The 25,283-nt window shown below is 27.5% G+C and overlaps 1 protein-coding gene across 2 annotated transcripts in view; it reads right to left on the reverse strand.

Moving 5' to 3' along the window:
- The window catches only part of LOC107449398 (importin-7 msk), a 46,100-nt gene that overhangs the window by 7,400 nt on the left and 13,417 nt on the right, over nucleotides 1-25,283 (reverse strand). For both annotated transcript variants that reach the window (XM_043043235.2, XM_071178235.1), the window contains exons 7-19: nucleotides 24,442-24,487; nucleotides 24,260-24,359; nucleotides 22,976-23,169; nucleotides 21,560-21,649; nucleotides 20,132-20,297; nucleotides 16,988-17,148; nucleotides 15,704-15,896; nucleotides 13,036-13,161; nucleotides 11,620-11,717; nucleotides 9,383-9,475; nucleotides 7,693-7,776; nucleotides 1,878-2,002; nucleotides 1,216-1,361 (exon numbers count right to left, since the gene is read on the reverse strand). In XM_043043235.2, the coding sequence (XP_042899169.1) occupies nucleotides 1,216-1,361; nucleotides 1,878-2,002; nucleotides 7,693-7,776; nucleotides 9,383-9,475; nucleotides 11,620-11,717; nucleotides 13,036-13,161; nucleotides 15,704-15,896; nucleotides 16,988-17,148; nucleotides 20,132-20,297; nucleotides 21,560-21,649; nucleotides 22,976-23,169; nucleotides 24,260-24,359; nucleotides 24,442-24,487 (1,622 nt within the window). The remainder of the gene's footprint in view (nucleotides 1-1,215; nucleotides 1,362-1,877; nucleotides 2,003-7,692; nucleotides 7,777-9,382; nucleotides 9,476-11,619; nucleotides 11,718-13,035; nucleotides 13,162-15,703; nucleotides 15,897-16,987; nucleotides 17,149-20,131; nucleotides 20,298-21,559; nucleotides 21,650-22,975; nucleotides 23,170-24,259; nucleotides 24,360-24,441; nucleotides 24,488-25,283) is intronic.

Raw genomic sequence — 25,283 nt, forward strand, 5'->3', positions numbered from 1 at the left:
TAGAAATGATTAATGGGAATTTTATTAAAAAAAGAAAAAAAAAAAAAAAAAAAAACGCGTACACTAAATTTCTATAATAAAATAATTTTAATTGAAGTTAGATTTTAAAAAAAATTTAAAATAACTAAGTTTAATCAATCATAGTATCAAAATAATAATAATAATAAGTTCAGTAAGAATATTCTATCATTTGACAATGATTTTTTGCTGTCTACAATAGCAATAGATATTGTCAACAATAACAAGTCATGTATAGTTTGTGTACGGTGAGAAACCTCCTTGCCACTAAGTCTTAGGCTGTCTGCTGTTACGGAAACAAGAATACTGCATTTCAGGAAGGGCAGCATTTCTTCACTCTAGAGCAGAGGTCGCCAAAGTGGTCTATATAGACCCCCAGGGGTCTATTTAACAAAAGCGGGGGTCGATCTGAGACAGGGGGGCGAATGGGGGTCGATCCGAATCAGAAGGATTGATTGTGGGTCGAAAAAAAAAACAGTTCTCAATACGCAAATCACACATACCTAATTAAGTATGTGAAATTTGTGATTTTTTTTTNCATCAGAATCTTCTTCCTCTTGAGCTTTGTCTTTAAAAAACAATTAAAAATATTTATTAAATTTCAAATTGATGTCTTTATAGAAATGATTAATGGGAATTTTATTTTGAAAAAAACGCGTACACTAAATTTCTATAATAATAAAATAATTTTAATTGAAGTTTGATTTTAAAAAAAATTTAAAATATCTAAGTTTTATCAATCACAGCATCAAAAGAAAAAAAAGAGGGGAGGGGGCTGTAAGAATATTCTATCATTTGACAATGATTTTTTGCTGTCTACAATAGCAATAGATATTGTCAACAATAACAAGTCATGTATAGTTTGTCTACGGTAAAAAAAAAACCTTGCCACAAAGTCTGAGGCTGTCTGCTGTTATGGAAACAAGAATACTGCATTTCAGGAAGGGTAGCATCTTTTCACTCTAGAGCTACCACAATAGACCGAAGAAAAATATTCCCTTTCTCTCGCCGACCTAAGCCAAAACCTGTCCTAAACAATGATCCCAGCCCGCTACTTGAAATAGTTATACCTCGTTACTATATTCACCACCACAGACCCAGAAGAACGGCTAGGGTATTTCTTACTTTAAACAAACTACATATACACAAAATACATATAGCTACACAAAATTAGAAAAATAAATTTAGAGTACTTACACGCATAAGCTCTCTTGAGACCATCAAACAATAGCAATACAGATGGAATTATCTTTGGCAAACAATCATTGCTAATTTTGGTTTTACAAATAGGGGTAGATACTAATGTACACAATCCTAACACACAGATTTTTCTGTCATGCAACCTAAAATTGGAATAACATAATTTAAAGTACTTTGAATAAAAAAAATTAATACAAATATTTTGATTATTGCTATGTTGTAACACTGATTTTTTTTTTTTTTAAAACTCTTTCTTCTATTGCACATATTCTTTAGGGGAGAAAAGCACTGAAAACTTGTATCAGCTGCATCTAGGTTTTCTACAGAAACAGTTGATTTAAAATTTTAAAAAAAATTTGTAATTGGAAATATTAATTGCAAAAGAATGCAATTATCTTAAAGTTATGTGTTGAGTGGGAAAAAAAAACTAATAAAATTAATTTTTATCCTAACTAATGCAATTCCTTGATACTGAAAAATACAGAGACAATTCAATAATGGAAATTACAGTGCATTTGAACTAAATCAAACCATTAACTGGATCTTAGCTACATACAGATTTTGGCATAACCAGTGTGCCTAGTTTGAATACACATTACCAGTGTGCAACAAGACTTTGGTTCTTATTTTGCAAAGGTTTATAAAAGTACATAACTCACCCAAGAAAGCAATCTACATCTTTTATCCACTGCTGTACAAAATGTTCCGTGGCATTGGGTACATTCATTTTTTCTAAGGTATCCAGAAGAAGATTAGGATTATAATAAAATGCTGCTATCACCACCTGTAATGATTAGATAAAAATTTTATAACATAATAATTAATGGATACACAAGAGAACGAAAGAAATCTCTTCTTAATTGCATGTTTAGGGTTGGCACTAATATCTGCATAAAAGAAATTCCCTGTGTTTTCCCTGCACATATTATACACAATCAGGGTGGCCACTCAAATCAGATTTCAAATTTCCCTGATTTTTCCATGTTTTGCAGGTAAAACTCTTAAAATTTCCAGGTCCATGTTTTTTTCTTTTCTTATAAAGTGTAGGATGTGTACAAGGAAAGTGCCTATATTATAAAATATTTTATTCAAATTGTCATTTTTTTAAAACATATCTTGAAAAAAAAAAAAATTTTTTTTTTTATTTTTTTAATGTTTTGGTACAGCATTAATTTTTAAAAAATTAAGACATGTGGAGAAAATAATAAGTTCAGCTTGTAGAACATATTGTTTTTATTGAATAATTTTTTTTGAATGTGTTACTTTAAGTTGTATTTGCTCAAAGTGTACCAGTACCTACAAAATGGCAAAAACAGAATGACCAATAAAACCTTGGATAAGTATTGTTTAATATATTTTCATTAAAAACCATTTCAGGTGATTATTTATCAATAAATTTTCATAATTACAGTGGCTCCCAAAAGTGTTCGTTCACCTATAACTTTTATTGAAATAGGAAATAAAAATTCATTAAATAAAATGAATATTTCACAATGGTTATTTGATAATAAGATATATGATCTATTTTTAACAAAACTGCTTTAAGGAATATTTTAAAAACAAAGCAAAAGTTAATTTTTAAGATATCACTAATCAAATAGTAACAAAAATTTTACCCGATGAAAACCATCGGACAGTTAAATGTTTTCGGATTTCAGAATTAAAATTATCTTCAATTGCTTTAATTTTTTTATTTAANTGCGTGAATGGGAATTGATTTTCAACAAAAGAAAAAAATTTTCAACAAAATATCATTTACTGCATAAAAATTTTTTCCGCGCGGAAATTTATGAAAAAAGAGCGGAAGATATGGAAAAATCTGAAAAAAGCGGAAATCAGCGGATCCGCGGAAGAATCACATCCCTGAAATAGGAAATAAAAATCCATTAAATAAAATGAATATTTCACAATGGGTATTTGATAATAAGATATATGATCTATTAACAAAACTGTTTTAAGGATTATTTTAAAAACAAAGCAAAAGTTAATTTTTAAGATGGTTTTCAGAATAAAAATTATTGTCGATTGCTTTAATTTTCTTTTATTTAATTATTTTTCATTTGATTTATTATTTATTTCTTTGCAATTTACAGAGATGCCAATTTGAAAATTATGATTTCAGTAATAATCACACATAACTTATGATTTTCAGTAATAATAAAGTTTTACCTCATAATTTTAATATTAAAGATTTAATGTTTATTTTAATGGTATTATAAATTAAAAATTAATAAGAATTAATTCATTATATATTTATTTTAATAATTAATATTCCAAAACTGTTCTGTTTAAAAAAAGATAAAATTTGAGTTTAAGATACACCTAAAAAGGTACATAAATACATACTTGTATAATAGAACACAAAATAAGAAACTGAAACTTCAATACATTTTTTTTTATGTCAGCATCAGAAAATTTCCTTTCAAAACACACTTTTTTGTTTGTAAATGCATTTTTTTTCTCTAAGAAGAGAAGACAAAGTGTCAGTTCCTAAATTAGTTTGGAAATTTCATTCCATGCACTATCCATTCTTGTAAAATTTATAGTGGAAAAATCTTGAAACTTGTATGCTGCGAATTCTTCTCCCAATTTACAATATTCTTCATTTGAAAATATATGCCGGTATCTATAAGCAAAATATTGCACCGATGAAAAAGATACCTGTCTTTAAACGTATGTTAGCTATTTCTGCATGTTTTAACATCTAATTGTCTAAAGGTAACTTTCTCTGGATGTAGCAACAAGCTGCCTTGTAAAACTCCCTAACATCAGCATAAAATTTTTCAAGTTGTTCACTTGAAAATCTTCATTAAAAAATAGAGTGACAATGTTTATGCCAACAGTAAGTACCACTTATTTCTGTGCTGTTGACATGATGGAACGAGAGCGCGACGTCATCGATGCGAAAGTTAGAAGCGCTACATTTAAAAGGAGCAATCTTACTGCATCCAAAAACGCATTTCGGATCACCGTCCTCATCGACCGATACGATTCAATGAGATTGATACTTAAAGGGAATAATTATACAATAAAAATTAAACTTTTGGATGAGTTAAAAAGTATTTTTCTGTAATTTTGGGGGAGTAGCCCGTAATAGCGTAATGTTGCCATAAAATCCGTAATAATTACAGTAAATCTGTAATAGTTGGCATTTCTGAATTTAGTATCAAACTTATGATAGCAAAATCATATTTAAATTTTTGCTGGATAACTCTGTAAAATTTTATTTTATCATTTAAAATGGCTCGTGGTCGTAATATGTTAAATTGTTACATTAATTTATATATGTTAAATTAATTTATTGTGTCCTATTGCACTGGGTAATATGTGATAAAATGCTTAAAAGGACTTAATATCAGAGATTAAAATTATAAAATTTGTGAAAAAATTCATAAATTTGCAATTGAGCGTTTTAAAAGTTTCTCTGAAATTTAAAAAAAAAAAATATTTTGCACGAATTTCATCTGACAAAAAAAAAAATAATAATAGTTACATGTATTTACAAACTTATAAAAGCTATTGTACATGCGAAAGGAAACTCAACTAAACGTTAATTTAAGGAAAAATTTAAATATATACTAATAGACAGAGTTTTTTTTTCTTTCTTTCTTTGAAAGTGTATGATTACTTTCGTAGGATAAAGTTTTTGGCACTTTTTGATAATTGACTTCATAAAAATAAACTCTCCTGTTTTTAAAATATTACATACAGTTTTGTTAGGAACAGAATGCATTTTTTATTATTAAATATACATTCTGAAACATTTATTTTAATTAATGGATAGTCTTATTTCATTGAAAGTCATAAGTGTGCCAACACTTTTGTTAGTCCCTGTAATTACATTTCAATAGAGAGCTATACTGTATACTACATTATACTGTATTTTATCTTACCAGTGCTTTTTATAAAATTCATTGATCATATTTTCTTTCAGCCAATATCTCAAATCACATTTTTAAATAATGTTGTTTTGAATTAGCACTATTATTTTAAGAGATTCAGTATACAAAAATAAATGTCACAAATGTAAAATTGCCTAATTTTTTGTTCTGTACTCTATAGAAAAACAAGTAGATAAAATTCCTTAAATTTTATACTTTCTTGGTTTTATTTGAAATTAAAACATTTGAAGAATTCCAATCTAAACACAAAGTTTTTTGTTTTTGTTTTAACAACTAGAATCTTGTACAGCGCACAACTAAATCACTAAGTTTCGTTTTCGTTCTTCCGACTAAACACATATGAATAAAAAAAAATTTATATTTTATGCTTATAATTTAATATGTTTCCTATATATTCCTTAGTCTTTCCCAGCTTTTTAGGGTAAAAGGAGAGATAGTTTTGGAAATATCATCTCTGGAATGCAAACAACATTACGAACTTTCGATATCTATACAATTCGAATTTTGAATTGAAAATCAAATATTTACCAACAAAACAGTAAAATTAAATATTAATATATAGTTAGTTCTAAAAAAAACCTTTCTTTTAAATTAAAATATGTTATAAACGATTAAAATAGAAAGAATTAGCATTAATGCAATTTAACTGCAAGCAAAGTATAGCTAAGTTGATGATATTTTAACTGTTTGGAAATACATTTGTGTCTAAAAAATGAGGGTATAATGGATAAAATAATTTAAATTAAGAAAATTAGCAAATAATTTAAATTTGTGAATTTAAAAAAAATATCCATGAAAAAATTTCCAGCTTTTCTTTAAAATTCCCTGATTTTTCCAGCTTTTTATCCAAATTTTCCTGATTTTTCCAGGTTTTTTCCAGTACAAAAAAATTTCCTGATAATTCCAGGCTTTCAAGGTGGGTGGCCACACTGACAATATATTATGAAGATAGTAAGTTACAGCTGCTGGAAAAAGTTAAGAGTAATAAGGAAGAGCTAAATAATGCTATAATAAATTAAATAATTTCTTCTTCTTTTTCCTAATCCCCAAAATTAGCAGGGCTAAACAATGTCCATATGAAATTCATGATCCGGAAGAAGTTGGTCACCAAAAGGGGCAAATAATTTTATATAGCTGAACTATCATCTTTTAAATGACAAAAATTCCTAGTTTGTAAGCAACAAATTAAAAATTCCCTGCGTTTCCTAATTTGTTTCCTTATGAAGTGGCAACCCAGATGTTGACCCCATGTTTGGAAAATATTTTATTGAGTGAAAAAGAACTAAAAGTTAAAGTTTTAGTATTTTTGGTAATCTTGACAACACCTTAACAGCCTCACCACGAGAGAGGTGGAAAAAAAAGGGGTTCAAATTAACTTTGGAATCATTTACCCATAGGGGTGTAGAAAATAGTTTGAAATCAAATTTACAAAACAAAGAGCACTGCCAATTTCAGGATAAAAATATTGTCCTTCAAAAAAAAGATTTCAATGAAATGAAACTATTTCCTTAGTTTCCACATCTTGCGGTTAGAAAACAGAGTTTTATATACTACAATTATTGAAGATTAATGATTCATTAAACTGGCGTAAATTAATTTAACAGTAGCCAAATTCTTTTTTACTATTTTAGGCTATGTAGATTTTATCATCCAATGCAAGGAAGTATAAAAAATGCAAATTCAAATCTAAAAACATCTGTCAAAAAATTGGAAGTACAGAATGCTAGCAGTTGGATACCTTACCTTTGCCCCAGTTAAAGTGTAACAAAGTAGAACAGACATATGATGAAGTAAGTAACAGAATAATTTAATGATTTTTTTTTATTTGAATTAATTCTTTCTCAAAGGCCTTACTCATTAACACATAGCTGCCAACATAGTTAGGAAATAATCCAGTAGGTTTTACAAAATATAAATTTCTCGATAATTGTTGCAAAATGTACTTCATATTTTACACATACGGAATTTCAGAGACTTTTATAGTCATCGAAATAGAAAAATTGCAATACTTTCCAATTATGCTCAAAATTAAATGAACTTGAAATGTTATGCATTACATTTACTTATAATTTTGAATAGTAATAGCTATTTCATTCATCAGAGGTTATTTAATTAATTTCAAAAGGAAGTTCTGAATGAAAATAAACTTAACATTTCAGAACAAAAAAAGTTTTAACTGATTTTTATAAATGAGGCTTGCTTCGTTATGTATTTAGTAACACTCATTTAAAAATTCGAGCAAGCAATAATTTGTGCAAAAGTTCTATTTCAACAGGGATTTTTTAAAGGAAATTTACTCATTTAAGGAATTTTCTAAAATAAAATAATAATAAAAAAACAGGAGAATTTTTATGAAACCAGAAGGCCAGGAGAAACTGGCAAAATCTAGTAGTCTACTGAAAAAACCAGTATAGTTGGCAGCTATGTAAACATAACGTAGAAAAATCCCCACCTTGAGAAATTTTTATTCATAACAGAACTCATTGTGAACAACTAGTTTGATTTTACATCTAAAGCAGAGCTTTTAAGGAAAAAACAAGCTACTATAAAATATTGAAAAAAATTATCTTACCTGTAACAAAATAGTTCTTAATTCTGATGTTTTAACTTCTCTTGTTAATCTACCTAGAACTAATTCAACAAAAGAAGGAATGCACTAAAAAAGAAAAAAATATATATAAGAAACTTTCCTTCAAACAAAAAGTTAAAAATTAATCACCATCAATATTTGCAGATTTATAAGCATTAATAATAAATAATAATAAAAAAATGTTAGATCAAAAAACAAAATCTTTCGATTGTTCCAATGGATTATATCAAATGTTGCAGTTGGGATGCAAAAGGATGTTCTGAACAGGAAAAAAAATCAATATCAGGATAACTGCAATCCCCACTTTATGTAAAGTTAGAATTACTTTAATAAGTTCATATCAAGGAATTTCCTAATCCGGAATATTAGTGGTTTTCAGGATTCTGCATACACGAGCACATGGTTAACTTTATTTTAAAATGTAATAATGACTACAGAATTTTATTAGTTTTCATGAGAATAATACTTCTTTTTTTAATAATATTGTGTATTAAGACAATTCATAAACTTATTCTTAACTACTTATTCTCCACCAAATTTGATAAATTACATTAAATAAAGAGCATGAAGACAATAAAATAAAGAAATTGGATTTTTAAAAAAATTAGGTGCATTTTAAAAGATGTTTTAACAATATTCTATTTTTGGAACATTGGCGTTTGACAGTTTTGTTTTGCTGAGAGTGGTCAGTAAAAAAGCGTAGCGTCAGCTGCATTAATACATTATATAACTTTGATCAGGACAAGATGATATTAACTTAGAAAACCATGAAAATGTAAAATATCTTTTTGGGAAATATATTAACTTTAAACTTTCTTTAAAGCAAAAAATGATTACATACTGAAGAGATATTCCAGATTATCTATACGAATAGTTTTTAATAGCACAATTCATGTGTTCATGACATTTTTATAAAATTGCTTTTGCCTATAATTTTGTTGGTCCAAATTTCAATTCATTATTAAATTTTATTCAACTTTTTTTCTTTGCAATTGACTCAAGGATTTGATTTCCACTTCATCTTCTTGAATATTTCTTTTTAAAACAATATTTTACATACACAGAATAGCTAATAGGTCTAGATAAGTTGTTTTCATCTGTTTTCAGTAGAAATTAAATTCCTGGTTATCCTGGCTCTAGCTGAGAAACATCTAGATCTTCCAAATCTGAATTAATCTTTCTAACTAGACCATTGTTTAGTGCATTATTATGCTTCTCTTAGACACTGAGCTAAGAGAAAGAAAAATTTTTAAACGAGACCAATAAAAACAAAAAAGAGCACACTTTCCTTTACAGGGTGCATAGCCAAATTTTTCGACAAAAAATAAGCACCTTTTAAGCACTGAAACAAGATTTATCTTGTTCTGTTAACAAGATTTCGCATGCGTAAAGAAATTTAAATCTTAGATTAGTGGAACAACAAAAAAGTTTTGTCAGAACATAAATTACTAATTCGTGGAAGTAGCGGAAGAGTCACGTATCTGCTTTTAGTAAGAATTCTGAAGTCCTTAAGTTAGAAATATTATTTTCAAAATGTGATTTAAGCAATTAAATATTGAGGGGGGGGAAAAACCCGAACCACATGATAATATGTTAAAACAAGTAATTGACTACCACTAGAGAAGAGTTGCGCAAAATTTATATGATATTCAAAAGATTTTAAATTACTTACAGGGTCAATCATTCCTTTGCAATGTAATATGACAACTTCTAATAACTTGGCCGCATGACATTCTGCATCTTCACCTGATTCACCATTCAATATCTAAAAGGGATTGCAAATGAAACACGCTGAAACCAGAGAAACAACAATATGTTCCAATTCAATTTTGTATAACGCTGAAACGTTTCCAATAAAACAAAAGCTAAGTATAACTCACATTTTTGCTATACACCACAGCAATATTCTATCAGAACTACATTATTTTTTTTTTATACTATAGCTAAAAAAAATTTTTTTCCAAAGAATTTTACTAAATGAAAGTTTAACAAGTAGATATTACACCAGTATATTAATAATAAATAGAAGCTTACTCAAGAATGGGAATAGTTGAAAAACTCATTATGAAAAATAATTTATTGTAAGAGATAACATTCGTTATAAAGTCAATTAATAATGCTTTACTTCTAATGTGAAGGGCTAGTTTTATTTTTAACCTATTATTTTCAACTTATATTTTCCAACTTAAACTCTGTGATTTTGGTTGGACAATTTTATCTTTGTCGTTCATTTTGTTATTTATTTTGTTTCATGGCATATAGCTTTGAATTTGAAATTTCTACAATTCATTTTTTTTAGATAAATATTCTTTCTTCCTGTTAATTTCAACAAAAATTTCAGGACATTTATTGAAATGTTTAATAATTAAAGACACTTTCTTTCTTTCTTCTTCTTTTTTTTTTTTTTTTTAAAGGAAATTAAGGACAACTTTGAGCCCTGAAATTGTGATTTGAGTGTTGAAGGGAAATTTTTGAACCATATAATTGGAAACTTTAACAAAATAATCTCTGGTCCTCCTCAACGACTTTATTAGGAATCTTATGGACTATTACCAAATTTGAATAAATTGTTTGATTTTGTATAGAATTAAACTCAATATACAGTAGGGAACCGATTAACAGGAACGGTCGGGACCATCGCTATTCCGGATAACTGATTTTTCGAATCGCTACAAAAGCCGTTTTTTTTTATAGCTAAACCCAACTAAAAAAAAAAATTGGAAATAATCTTAAAAATAAGAAAAAACGAAGTAATACACTAATGATTATTTCCAAAACGATGGTAAGGTAAACATCTTTAAAAAAAGAAAGAAAAATCTTATGAGGAAAAAATGGCGAGAAAATTATTGAATTTCGTTCCGGTTTTTTGATTTCCGGATAACGGGTTCTGTACTGTATTATACACATTTTGCATTCTTTATAAAGTCTGGAAAAATTAATCATATCAAAACAGTTTTACATATTTCCAAAAGAAAATCTCTGAAGCTATGAATTTTAGGTAATTCTGCATTCGGAACTTCAAACAATGGTTTCATATAAAGCAAAAATTGCTCAAAAGCCTTAAAGTTATGTCTGATTTAAGTTTTTCAACAACCTTTCTCTATTTTCTTTCTCTGGGTCTGACACTGTTTTTAACGAATTCAAGTTTTTAACTACCTTATATTATCACTTTACACTATCTTCTGATTTTAAATGGATCGCTTTGAATTGATGTCTATGATATCTGGTGAACATATATTTGAGTTTGATTTATCTTTTGATTTACTATGTTTCATTTGATGTACAGTCCACCATACATCACTGTTGATAGTAGTATCACAGTGATGGGACAATTTTGCCTTTTTTTTAAAAAATTATCTTATCATTTGATTCCTTTCTAGTGTCTGTTACTGCTTTTAGAAAGTTGCTTAGTTAATCAACTAATTACGTTTATTTAAACCAAAATTGACCATAAATAAATGGAAATGGGAGCAATCCACATCCAAAGATGGGACAAATTTATGAACTAAATATTTTCAATTGGAAAAATATCTTAATAGTGCATTTTAGAGTTGGAGGACATTTATTCACTCCAAACCTCATTGGCTACGAGGTTAGCAATGTGGTTTTAAATATAAAAATAAAAGCTTGTCATTGATTATATATATTTTACATTCAAATAGACTCAAATGAAAAAATATAAATATTCTCATTAAAAAGTTTTCAATTTTGAGTTTAATTGCTAATGTGATTCGTAATTGTGCCAATTTCCTTGAGAATCCTAAGCAGTTGGCAATTCTGCCAAAATGTGAATTACAGTTTCAGACAATAAAGAAGGGAGATTATTAATAAATTAAATGCCAAGCCATATAGTGAGATTCTAAATTAATTTTTTTATAAATGTAATTCTAATAAAAAAAATTGACTTACTGCCTTGCACATATTGTAAACAGCTAATAGGTGGTTTTCATTACTAACAAAAGCTTGACTATCAACTCTCACAAAGTTATGGAGAGCTGGCATCATATCTACAACAGTTCAAACAGACAATTAAAAAAAATATTGAAGCATGTAGATCATTTATTTCAACAGGGACAACACAATATGTTTTAAATTGGAACTTACAATAATTCATCGAAATGATAAAATTTGTAATTATACAATGTTAATTATGACGTTCATTATTATTATATCCAGACACGTCTACTTTTACTCTTTCTGAAGAAGTATTTCTTAAGCAATGGTGAAAGACTAATTGAAATACAATGGACCATCTGTAGTTGTTGGCAGCTATGCTATATCTAAAGTACAGTGTTAATAATTAGATTCACTAAATTTGGAAAGCGCAAAAGCGTCAAAGAATAAACATTTTGACGACTACTCTAAAATCTAGAAACGCTGCCCTAATATGATTAGAGCCTACATATTAAATATGTAGACTCCATCTCAGAACACGATTATTTACAGACTATTTTACGACAAAAATTAATATAGACATAAGTATTCACTTGTAATTGACTAAAAATAATGCACTTTAATAAAGAAACTTAAAAATTAAAAAAGAAAAGGGAAATTTCTTCAGCAACATCCATGCTCCCCTTACAATCAATAGAAAGCATTTGCTTTCTTACTATTTTTTTTTTCTTCGCTTTTTTTGGCAGTTGTAATTGAAGGAACTGGAAGTATCTTAACTTTATAATGCAATTTTATTAAATGCACTTATTTCTTAATTTTCAATTTATCATGTGAATAACAATTTACTATTACATTGTTTTAGTAATGAATGTAAAAGAATGAGTACCCTTTTGCTTATCAGTACTTATGTTAATGTAAATAATTCAACATTATTCAGTGTCGCTAATAAGCAGCATTTAATATACATCATTCATATAAATTTACTTAAATGATTAGGTCTAATTTTTTTTTAATCGAATTAAACACGGGCTGCATACACATGTAAAAAGCGACGAAAAGATATGTTTCAGGTTTAATGATTCAATAATAATAATAATAATAATAAAAAAAAAGAATAAACTACAGATTTATTTTAAAACATCGAAGCTTTAAGCATAACAATGTTATAAATAATGTAGCATTAAATAAATTAATATACATTGATATTTTAAAATATGCATTATATTATGAAAATATTAGAGTCATTAATAAAAACATACAAACAACAACTTGTTTACAATGACAACAGAAAAAATTCTAAAGAAACTGAAAAGAAATTTATAAATGCCAGAAAAGCACCTTTTCCCATTGTATTGCTTAAATCAATGAGTGCAAAGAATCATAAGTTAGACAAAATAAACAAAAAAATATATGCATCTAAAGGACTCTTACCAGTGAAAAAGTCAAATCCATCTTTTAAAAATGTTTGGTACATCAGTTCAAATACTTTCCACATATCTGGCGATATAGAATTTGAAGATAGACTATATATCAATGACATGGACTCCTCATAAAACTCTGCAGATGAAAGAATGATAAACTGCATTAAAAGGAATTAATGACTCAAATATTAAAAAGGTATTTACCTACTTATTTCATTAACTGTGTGTTCATTAACTTCACACAACAAGAAATAGCATAGCCAGGGCAAAAATTAGTGATTAATTTATATCAAACGATAAAAAACGAAATAAATAAAAAATTTAACTTTTAAGCAAGAAATCATTTTACTTCTGTCATATCTGAAAGAAAAAGCGGGTCATGTCATTTTCCAAATTTGAGGATGATAGATTTTCTGTTAAAACAGGGACAAGGCACAAAAACATGTTAAATTTTTGGTTTTAAAATAAAATGATTTTATCCTTTTAACAATTACAGGGATGGAACACAAGAATCATTATTTTAGAGAAGAAAAAAAATGCATTTCAGATCAAATAAACTTGGTTTCTGGAGCAATATTCTTTATATTCAGAGACAGTGTTTGTTAAAGTGGATTTTTGAGCATAAAAACTAACATTTTATATCATATTTATAGAAAAAAAAGATGTAGTAGAAATATAAAAAAGAATTACTGTTCAAATTTTATATTGATAAGCTTAAATCATATTACACCTAGATGATTATGCATTTTAAATAATTAGATAAAAGAAGTATGACAATATTTAAATCTAAAAAAACTTTCCATTTTAAATGAAACACCACCAACCATATACCATGATTATTGCAGAGTTAATTCCAGAACGACAGTTTTGCTTACACCATTTTTACATAGCTTCTCAAATTCCAATATCTTTAATACAATGTAATTATAATAAGTGAATTTTCAATTTCAGATATCACTTTTTGAACTGCCGGATTCAGGACAACTTCACCATCAGCCCACACCATTTTCTAATTTTTTAAAAAAACATATTTTTACACGGTTTTTCACTTTTTGATAATTTTAAATTACCTCCAACGACATTTTTTAAAAAATCCCCTTTTAACACTGACTCAATACTATGTTTTATAATTAATTTTTCAAATACTTAACAAAACACTTCATATACTTAAAAAAAAAATCCCTGCTATTTTTAAATAAGGAGTGCATTTTTTTTAATCCAACAAAAATTAGCGTTAATTATAAAAAACAGACATGCCACATTTATATGAAATAAAATATAAATTGAAAGGATATATTTCTTATAAGCATAATAAATAATTTCACTTCACATTATAAAGCTCTACTGTTAGTTTCAAACCATCATTATATATTAAACTGTTAATTGGAATAATTTCTTGATAACTGCAAATCTTAAAATCTAATATTCAGTTGAAAATTTCAACTTAGCTTAATATTTTTAATTAAATTGTTTCACTGATATTTATTGAAATCAAACATTTGTTTTTTTTAAAAAAAATATCAATTTGTGAACCTTTAATTTACCCTGTTCTTATTAATTTTTTTAAAACCAAACAGCTTTTTCGTTAAAGAAATTCTTCAATTGAAGGAGTCTAGGATTGTTAATCAAATTAAAATCATTTTAAATAAACTGTGCAGAAATCAAATCCAAATTTTGAATTAAATAATTTTACCTTACAAAATTTGTTTTCATATTAAAGAAATTGTAAATTTCTATATGCCTTAAAATAGTATATACAGGGTATCTGCTACATCTTAAATTTTCAAATCCATGAATAATTCCAAGAATTTTTCATGACTTAACAAAGTTTCCAATTTCTCCGACAAAACCACAACAGTTAATTATAATAACATTAATTGAAATTATAGGTATAACCAAAAATGTTAAACTCTGCATCTCCATAATTATTGATTTTAAACTTTAAAAATGAGTAAAAAAAAAAAAAAAAAGAGTTAAAGCAATAAAAATTACAAAAAAATTAAAAATTGCAAAAGCAAATAACTAAATACAGTTAAGTACAGTTTAAATAACTAAATATATGTGGTTATTTAAACCTGTTTTATTTCTTCTTAAAACTAACTAACATAAAAAGTCTAAACTAGAATTTTAAAATAAAAATAAATAGATAAAAAAAATTCTGAAATCATGGAAGTTTATAAGATAGTTTGCTCTAGAAATGTCCTTTCTTTCATTTTTTCTTACACCATAATTTATAAAGAAGAGGATAAAACATTTTATATTTTAATAAAATATGACTATGAATGTGAATTTTGTTACAAATTCAGATATTCGGAACACTGTAAAATTGGTAGGGGGGGAGGCTAAATTTCATTTTAAAAATTAGATTCTTCGGCAACCTAAATCCATGACTTTCCAAGATTTTTCTTCAAAAAATAATTAAAATGACATTTCATTACAAATTTTGTTCAATACCGAAATCCATGACTTTCAGGAGCGCAGATACCCTGTATTTAGTAAATTACTATATACCCTTTCAGACTTCAGAAACAGGTTTGATAGATTGCTTTTGTACTATTTATGTTTCAACGCATAAAATTCAGTGATTTTTCAACTGTCAAGTTTATAATAGAAATCAGGCAAAGAAAGTGGCACGTCTGAGAGGCATCCACACAGAGAAATAATTTATGAAAACATACCTATAATACTTTGTGTGAGAATAAGCCCTATAACATTGAGGACAATCGGTTCTAAATGCACCATTATATCTCTATGATCCTCCATAACAGAAAGAATAGTGTCCATGGTGTTAAGAATGCCCATGGCAGTGATTGTCTTCTCATCAGAGCTCTCCTCACCATTACTATTTATCACCTGAGTAAACGTCATTGCCTACAAATGAAAAATTATGACAAAAATTGAGAATAGTTAAAACCAATTGATTCAAAATACTCGTTAGAATTATTTAGTAACTAACTTTAATTACTTAGTTTTTAGAATTAAGTATAATAATTCTATTCTCACCAAGTCAGTCACTTCAGCATTATGTACTTTGAAAAATGACGTAAATAACATTTCAGTGTTAACTATATCCATATCAATTCTTTAGATATCCATCTAATCTATCTATCTTATCAATAATCCATCTATCTTATCAATTCTTTAGATATCCATCTAATTTTGAGCTTTTTTTCTTTTTTTTTATATATATATATGGATTCTACAGATTTCACATGGTAAGAAATGGTAAAGTTGCAACAAGCAAATCTCACACAACGCACATTTTTGGCTATAAGTCTTTCTGTTTTCAGCCATAACTTAGAAGTATAAAATTCAAAATAAAAGATTAAAATTAAATTTTAAAAGTATTGGTCACAATCCCTGTGATTGAACAAAAACAATCAAAACATGAAGTTGAGTTGCACACTTGATGCACACCCCTATACAAAAAATGCTCAAGGCACATTTTCTGATAAACTACAAACAAATACCAGTAAATTGGGAGTTTTTAACAGAGAAAAAAGGAACTGAATTAGCAAACTGTATACCATATTCTAATATTTTAAATGTAATAAAGTTTCAATATTACTATTAAGTTTCAATATGTCTACAACGTAAAGAAAAAAAGAACTGCAATTTTATTCAAATAAATATAAACGAAAAACAAAGAGATAAAGAATTTTTACGCCATCCCATTTTTGAATAAATGGTTCATGCGTGCTTAAGAGAAAGCTATTTTAATTAGCAATTTTTAAATTCCACATAACTACTTCGGAATTTAATTCATGCTTGAAAAAATACGCTTCAAAATGTGAAAATTTTTACAATTAAAGTTTTCAAAATTTTTTAACAAAAAAAAAAAAAAAAAAACATTGGAGATAACTTAGTAACAAAATAAAGGATCTGGTATGATTCAAAAGGTGATATGCCATAAATCACTCAATCAAGTTTGTAAAAGCAAGCTAGGAAAAAAATTCACTCACTAAATGCTGAGTCATTTCAACAGCAATAGGAACTAATTGCTGGGTATAGGTACAAACAATTTTTTGCATCACATTCGTCAAATCATCATTCTCTGTTTCTCTAAGTATTTTCAACAACTCAAGAGCAATAGGTTTTATGTGTGGTTCAAGATGTTTTTCAGCTGGAATGAAAATATAAATATATATTTAACTAAATTCGCATTTTCAGAAAATTCAATTGGTCTGTGAAAAATACATATACAGGACTCGAAATAAGTGGTTGTTCGTCATAATTCACACCTAAAAATTAAAATTTTGAAGTCCTGAAAAATACAATCAGATGTCATTATTGACGCCAAAATTTTTTGCCCCCCCACCCTACTCTTGACCGAGATATATGACAGACAATATTTGAGTATGATGTCACAGGGTAAGAATGTTAGTGAGTGTCCTGGGCTGGGAAGCTTAACTTGTAATTGGTTTTTAACTGGAATGTTTGTAAGTCACAGCAGGGAACCGAGGAAGTTCCAATTTCAAAAGTGGTTTGTTTAGAATCCCAGCCAATACTGAAGTTACGATTTTCAAATTTGAGCTTTTGTTGAGGCGTTACAGTCAGGATTATCATTTGATGATACTTTTTCTGGAAGTAATTTATTGTTGGCCTCTTTCACATGATTTTTATATTCTAATATATTTTAAATGATATATTCCATTTACGACATTTTAAATTTAGTTGCCTATGATTCCTGACTGTTACATACTAATTTCTAATGCTGTGTATGTATATATATATACACACACAGTTGAAAGTCCCATATCAGGCATCAGCGAGACTTCAGCAAGCTTGAAAATGTTTTTTGTGATAAAAGGTCTTTGTGGAAACGAACATCAAAATATCCTCACTCGATAAAAAATTAACAAATAGACTACAATTAACATTAATTACATTCAAAAGCGTTTTCTGATAGGTCAAAAAGATATTTAAAAAACTAGAGTGTTTACCTTTAAATACAGATCAAGCCCTCACCCAAATTTTGGAAAATATTGCTGTGGATGGGGAGAGGGGTAATAGTAGGAAGGGAAAAATGCTTTAAAAAAAGGAAATCAAAATTTTTTTTAACAAAGCAGAAATATTACTCGATAATTAAGTATACAACAAATAAACTGTATTTTAAATAAATTATCTTTTATCTATTCCCTTTTTTTCAAACTATTATAATTGCATCACCAAGAATGTGAAAATTCTTTTATGCAGAATTAAGGCAAAGAACAAGATTTAACTGAAAAGTAATTATTTACAGCAATTTCTAATCAAAATTTTTAAAAATGACAGCTAAATTCTTGTGGATGTGAATTACGACGTTTGATTTTAAAAGTGTGTGAATACGCTATTTGATTTTTAAATCACAAGGATACGAATCACTATGTGCAACTTTCTGTTGTGAATCATATTTTACTCTTTCAGCAATTATTGCAGTAAAATTGAACACTGGATGAAAGATTGCTCTCAGAGAAAGAGAGATTGAATGGAAAAGCAACCCGCCAGAACGAGTAAGTTTGAAAAACAACCCACCAGAATGCACGAGAAAGTCATGGAAGTAAGTTTGTACCAGACGAAATCTTTATTGGAGGTGTTAGCCGAAACTCTTTCCATGCCGACATTGACAGTTGCCGGGACTTCTAAATCGTCAAATTCACTGTAGATTCATCCTCTACTGGACATTTTTGTTACAAGAATCCTGGCTTCAAAGCATCACACCAGTTTCAGATTTCAAAATATTAGTAGCAGATATGGACAGTTCAACAGATATCAAAGGAGAAGGTGATTAATTCTTTACATTCTTCTTATTTTTTTTTACAATCAAGGTTTGCTCGTGTAAATGCTAATTTGATCAAAAACCAGGGTTCGTGATTATTTAAAAAAAAAAAAAAAAAAAATAAGATTTTATTCTAATATACTGTAAGAGCTTGGATTTGAAGCTCTAACTACCTAAAAAAAAATTTTTATTACAATACATAGCTTTGAATGCATAGCAACCATTTTGAAACAAATGCATGATTGAAATTTAAAGACTAGATGAAGTAGAGAATTTAAACCCTATTTTGGCATATTAGGGTAATTTTTTTTAAGATGACCTCAAGCTTTAAAAATATACATTTTCCAATAAATATATAATGTAGATTTTAATTCCATGCTTTTTCAATCAAAAGGTAAAATTTCAATTGACATTATTTTTTGTGAAAAAAAAAATTAAAATTTAACTTTAAAATTAAATGTAAGGTAACTTTAAAATCAAATCCTATCAAAAACCTGATTGTTAAAAGTATTGATAAAGTCATGGGGAATTTTGAATATTATATAACTTGCTAAGTCAACTTAGCATTAAGTCTTAATTATGACAGGCTAATTATTTACATATTAGATAGATTGTATTTAGGTTTATGTGGACCTGCTCGTGCTAGTTGTTTAGGAGTGTGATGATTTTTTTTAAAAAAATCATCACACTCCTAAACAAATATTGATACCATAAATGATTATTTCACAAAGGTTGACATTTTCATAATTTAAAGTACAATATATTACATGATCAAAGCGAGAGGATATTGGTTACCAAGAGAAAGTAGATTTTTGAAACATTTATGTTAGGATTGATGTGAACAAAAAAATGAGTAGAAACTTCGGTTGTGTTGAATAAAGAAATATTAATTGAAATATTTAAAAAGTGAACCAAAAAAACAAACTTAAATTCTGATAAATAACCGGAAAAATTTGAGTGATGAAAATTTAGATTTTAAATATTAAAGATACTTCGAAAATCAGGTTATCGAATCGACGTGTATTACTATCCACTGAAGGGAAAACCGAGATTAAGTTTGAAAAACTATGTAGAAAAAGAATGTTTTCAGGAGAAAATTAAATATGATGCCTACAAGTTTTGTGTCAAACCCATGGAAATAACTGCAGATTTAGAAAATGAAAGTAATAATAATTTACTTAATAGTAAAATTATAACAGAAAAAGAACATTGGTATAGAGCTAAATAAATACGGAAAAAGAGCGTAAAATTAAACCTTTAGTTGACCCCCTACCTAAATCTAACATAACTGGAAATAGATATTAACAGTTAAAATGCATTTAGTGCACTAATTTAGATATCATATTACCTTTGTCTTGATTGGTTATAAGCATTTGTAGAGCTACAGCTGCTTCAACTTTAACAGGGAGTTCTTTGTCATTTAACAATGCATTCTGCGTCAAAGAGAGAGCAGTCACCAAATTGGCTTCATGTTTAAACTTCATGGAGCAAAAATAATGCATTACCCAACATGCCTAAAAATATAACATTTATATTACAAATAGAAAGTTATAATAAAATTACACAATGCATATTAACTTAAATAAATAAAAAATATATAGCTGATTTATCCCAATAAAAATTATTCTGCACATCACAGTTTTAATTTTATGCTAAGTTAAGCTCACTAAAGAGAAAAAAGATTGTCATAAAAAGAAACAGTCTTTAAGGTTTGTGGAAGCCTTGTTTTGTTATCAGCAGTGTTTTCACTACAGCGCGAGAATCTCGCATATTTGTTTCTTTTCTCGCATTAAAAAATTATTACCGCGAGAAATTCGCGCATTCTATAAATCAATTTCAAAATTCTCCAATCTCTCGCATTTTGGTAAAAGCTTCGAATTACGCCATTTAGAATAAAATCCGTTTCACTTTTCTTCCTGAATCTTTCATTATTTTCAACATCTGCCCCCCATTATCTAGCCTCCCTATTTACCAGTATTGTTCAGAAACTTTTCGAACACAACCACGGAACCCCTTTCAGAACGCATTTCTCTGCAACCACGTGTTTACCGTAGGTAAGGTTTCTTCATATAAGACGTTCAAATTTTTTATGCACTTATGTAAGATGGACAAATACCTTGAAAAGGCAAAATCTTCTATTATGATGCACCAAAAATATTCAGTGCTTTAAAAAATAGAAGACGTTAAAAATGTATTATAATTAAAGAAATGTTTTTTTTCAAGAGTTTTTGTGTTTTTTTAGTTTTTAGAAATCTCACTTAACTTTTTGAAATCTCACCCTGTTTTTGAGAAAGGGTGAGAAATTCTCACCCATTTTTTTTCTATGATGAAAACACTGTATCAGTCTTATATGCTATACAAAATTCTACACGCCATAGACAAAATTAATTCTCAAGCTTTAGACCGATTTTCCAAGAATGATTATAAAAAACCTTCCCCGTTTTTTTTTAATTATTAGTTTTTCAGTTCCGCAGTCACCCTATAATTACGCTTTTTTTTGGTATCAGATTTTTACATTTTACATTGTTATTAAACATTTTCCTCTTTTAAACTAGTTTTTAACCAATTGTTTCATTCTTGAATATATATCGTTGTGTTTAAAATAAAAATCAACAACTTTAATCTTTTTCAACATTTTAATTAGTAATGCAATCTTATGCGGAGATACAAAGAGTAGTCTAATTGGCTACACTATGATTGTTGGTTCTAAATATATAAACTATAACAGCAAAACAATAATTAAACAAGACAGTCCTAAGAAATTATATACAATTACCCTTGCTCTCATGAATCCATGTTCACTTTGGAAACAGGGATAAACATAAGCAACTAAGATGTTCTCCATTTGTTCTTTGTATATCTTTCGCTAAAAAAAGAAAGAATTTTTAGCATGAATTTAAATTTAATTTAAGAACTTTTTTTTCCAATTATGTTATTATAAAAGCACAAATACAGAACTGATTATGGTAACAAGTGTGAAGGTGGGTCATTGAAGCCTTCAATTAATGTCATGTCACTTTTGAATCTAACTTTACCAAATAAAAAAAAAAAAAAAANTCCAAAAAAAAAAAAAAAAAAAAAAAAACATAAGATGTAAACCCTATGCCAGAATTTTTTTGATCTTTCTACAACTAACTCTAATATTACTAATATCTTTTTGAAAGATACTTATTAATAATAACAATTACTAATATGATAACAATCACTATTATAATAACAATTACTTATTAATAATTACAATTACTTCCTGTATGGTAAGACAGGTAATAGGCAACTAAGAATACTGTGATTCTCAACCTTTAAATTACATTTCAGAACTAATAAAACCTTTTTCTGCTTCTTAGCTTATTTTTTAAAAAAAATGTACTTCTTTTTAACAGCATTTTTTAAAGAGCGTTTTTAATGAATATTATTTTTTTTATGGTCACTTATTTCGAAAAATAGGGCAATGTAAAAAAATTAATTTGAGATTTTTAGCGTGAAATCTTTCGTTTTGTTTTGGTTTTTACCTGCTTTCCCTTTTTCAAAAAACATTTGTTTTTATCGACGCTTTTATTAAATTATAACCTACAATTTTCCTGGAAATTATGGTAATTGGAAAACTGAGACGTTCAGCTTTAAAATTATCTTTCAAAAAATAAGATCGATTTTCAGCTTCTGTATATAATTTTTTTCTTTTTTATGGGCACTTTAAAGATTGCGCTGCATTTTTAAAAGTGTTTCTCAGACTTCATCTCATTTAACATTTTATGGATAATTTTATTTTCTGGAAAATATTTTTTCCTGGAAAGCTTTGTAGTAAGAATTAAACTCTATTTTTTTCAACCTTACAACTTAATTTTTTGAAATAACTATTAGTGTTAATCAGTTTTTTATTTATTGTAAATATTTATCATTATCTTAAACATTCTCATTAAAGTTTTATTTTTTTAAAATTTACCCACATACTAATAATAAAGTCAAGTTTTGATAATTTTTCATTAATGACTAAACTTATTTATATATGAAAAATAATATTTATTAGCGATAATTATGAAATAATGACATTTCCCCCTTTTAAATGTTGCTATTCGGCCGTCAAATATTTGGTATGCAGCCAATCTTTTTGGCCGAATATTCGGTACTCTGCTAAATCACTCAGTTACATCCCTAATATATATAAAGGTTTAAAAAAATAAAAAAGAATTATTACTTTTAGCAAAACATCTGCTACAGTGCCAACCATATGAAGACCACCATCTTTTTGTTGAGCTGTGGAACCAGGATTAGTCAAAACTGTCATAACGAACTCCATAGATTTTTGAAGCATATCCTTTCTCTTCTTGGCAATTGAGTGCAAGAGAGTCTGTGCAGCGGTCACAGGAGAAATAAAATCTTCAAATACATCTAACAATTGAAAATAACAATTTTCATTTTTATTCATCATTAGGAGGAAAAACAAATCATACTAACAAGACTTAATATAATGTATCCTTCAAGCTTCTGCCTTTTCTGAGCAATCTTTAATAATTTTAAAAAATGTCTATTCATATTTAACTTTTATTTATAAACTTATTTATTCATCATTAAGGAAACAAGGAATAAAAGAGGAAATCATTTAACCTATTGTTTTTAAGAAAGAAATACATTATTTAATTTCTTTTATAAAAATGAGAATCTTTTCATCACTATTGGAAGAAAAGATAATATAAAAATAAATATGAACGTATACAGGCTAAAATGTGCTCCTTTAAAATGTTAAAGAATATAATCTATGATAAAAAGGAATTCACTGCTTATAGAAGAGGGAACAGAGAAACCATCAACAGAAATTTTCCTTCATGTTTTTTTAAAGCTTATGTAATATTTTAATCTCTTTTTTTTTTTAAAAAAAAATTATATTTATTGTTGGGAAAAGATTAGAAAACATACAATATTTTTAATATTGTTTTTACATCATTTTACAAATTATCGTCTCAGTATTTCATTTTTTTCCCCTTGTAAAAGGAAGAAGAAAAAAAATCAAACTTCCATTCTAAAATATAGAATAAAATAACTGGATTTTACAATAACAAGAAATCCAAAGCGATTTTAAAATCTCTAGAGAAGGACAAGGTTTAAATTTTTAATGCTTTTTAAAATACTCTAAAATTGATAGATTTTTATTGCTTTGAACTTAAAATCTCTCTAAAATAAAATACATCTCTTAAAATCTTCTTTAATTAAAATACATTTAATTAATGAAAAATAAAGACAAAAGAAATGGTAATGCATATGTCACAGTTACACTTTGTGTAATGTTACAATTACTCTTTCAATTAAATCATTATTTTAAACCTTTATTATACTCTTTCGTAACAGTTTTAGTTTATTTTATGCAAAATTTCAAACACCTGTGTTAGTTTACAAAGGGTTGTCAAAGTCTGGCTATCCAATGAAAGATTGGGGAACATAAGGGAGAGCTACATTTTAAAAAAGAGAGAGGGAGGAAACATACCAAACTTTTGTCTAATATATTCGTGGGGATCAGTAGACCATAGTTCTTCGTCTTTTTCATTGCTGCACATTAAGGGGAAAACAACATCTTGCACTATAGTCTGAGAGAGAGCACAAACATGAATATTTTAAAAATTTACACACAAAGTAACAACATAATTAGAATAAGAAAGGTTTATTTACCAGCATGTGGGGCTTGAGTAATTTCCATGAATATGAATGTGAAACCCTACAACAAAGATTTTTTAATTTAGGCAAACATTATTTAAAGATGAACAGAGCACAAAAAAAAGAAAGAAAAAAAGAAAGGACCACTCTAAATAGCTTTTGATCTAATGGTCAGATCTTTAAGCTCCAGGATTCAATCTTCATGATTAGAAGGGAATGACTTCAAATATGCTAGTTGATAAGTGCAGATGATACTTAAGGTTACGAAATCTGACAGAAAAACATTCTTTCACTGAACAAGCATACCTTTTTATCAATGGATTTGGATTTTTTAAATTACAGGGGATAGACGTAATCTGGAAAATATGGTTCCAACAGATTGACAAGGAGAGTGCTATATTTTTGAAATGTTTCTTTCTTCTTTTTTTTTTTTTTAATTCAGTTCATTTTTTAGTTGCCCAACTGACAACCACTGACCAAACAGAATGAAGAACCTGCATGTGTTGGGTAATCGCAGAATGCTGATTATTTTAAATAGTCTATATCTTAAAACTCTCTAAAATCAATTCAGAATTTAAAAAACTGACCCGAATATTAAAAAAAACTTAACTTAAAATTAGCCCAAAACGAAACTAACTTCACGTGACACAAAATGAGGCGTGGTTTGCTATGACGTCAAGATACAGTATCTCAGCGAACGGGAGGAGTTAAACCAAAGCTTCCTATCTAAAAATGTGTTACAAAGGCGTTTTAATTTGAACCGCATTTTTTAAAAATTGTTTTTCTTTCATGCTTATATTATTTATATATAGTTTAAATATATATGTAGTGTATATCAGTTGCATCCTCCTCCTTGA

Source organism: Parasteatoda tepidariorum, chromosome 3 (assembly GCF_043381705.1).
Source record: "Parasteatoda tepidariorum isolate YZ-2023 chromosome 3, CAS_Ptep_4.0, whole genome shotgun sequence".
NCBI classification, from domain to species: Eukaryota; Metazoa; Arthropoda; class Arachnida; order Araneae; family Theridiidae; genus Parasteatoda; species Parasteatoda tepidariorum.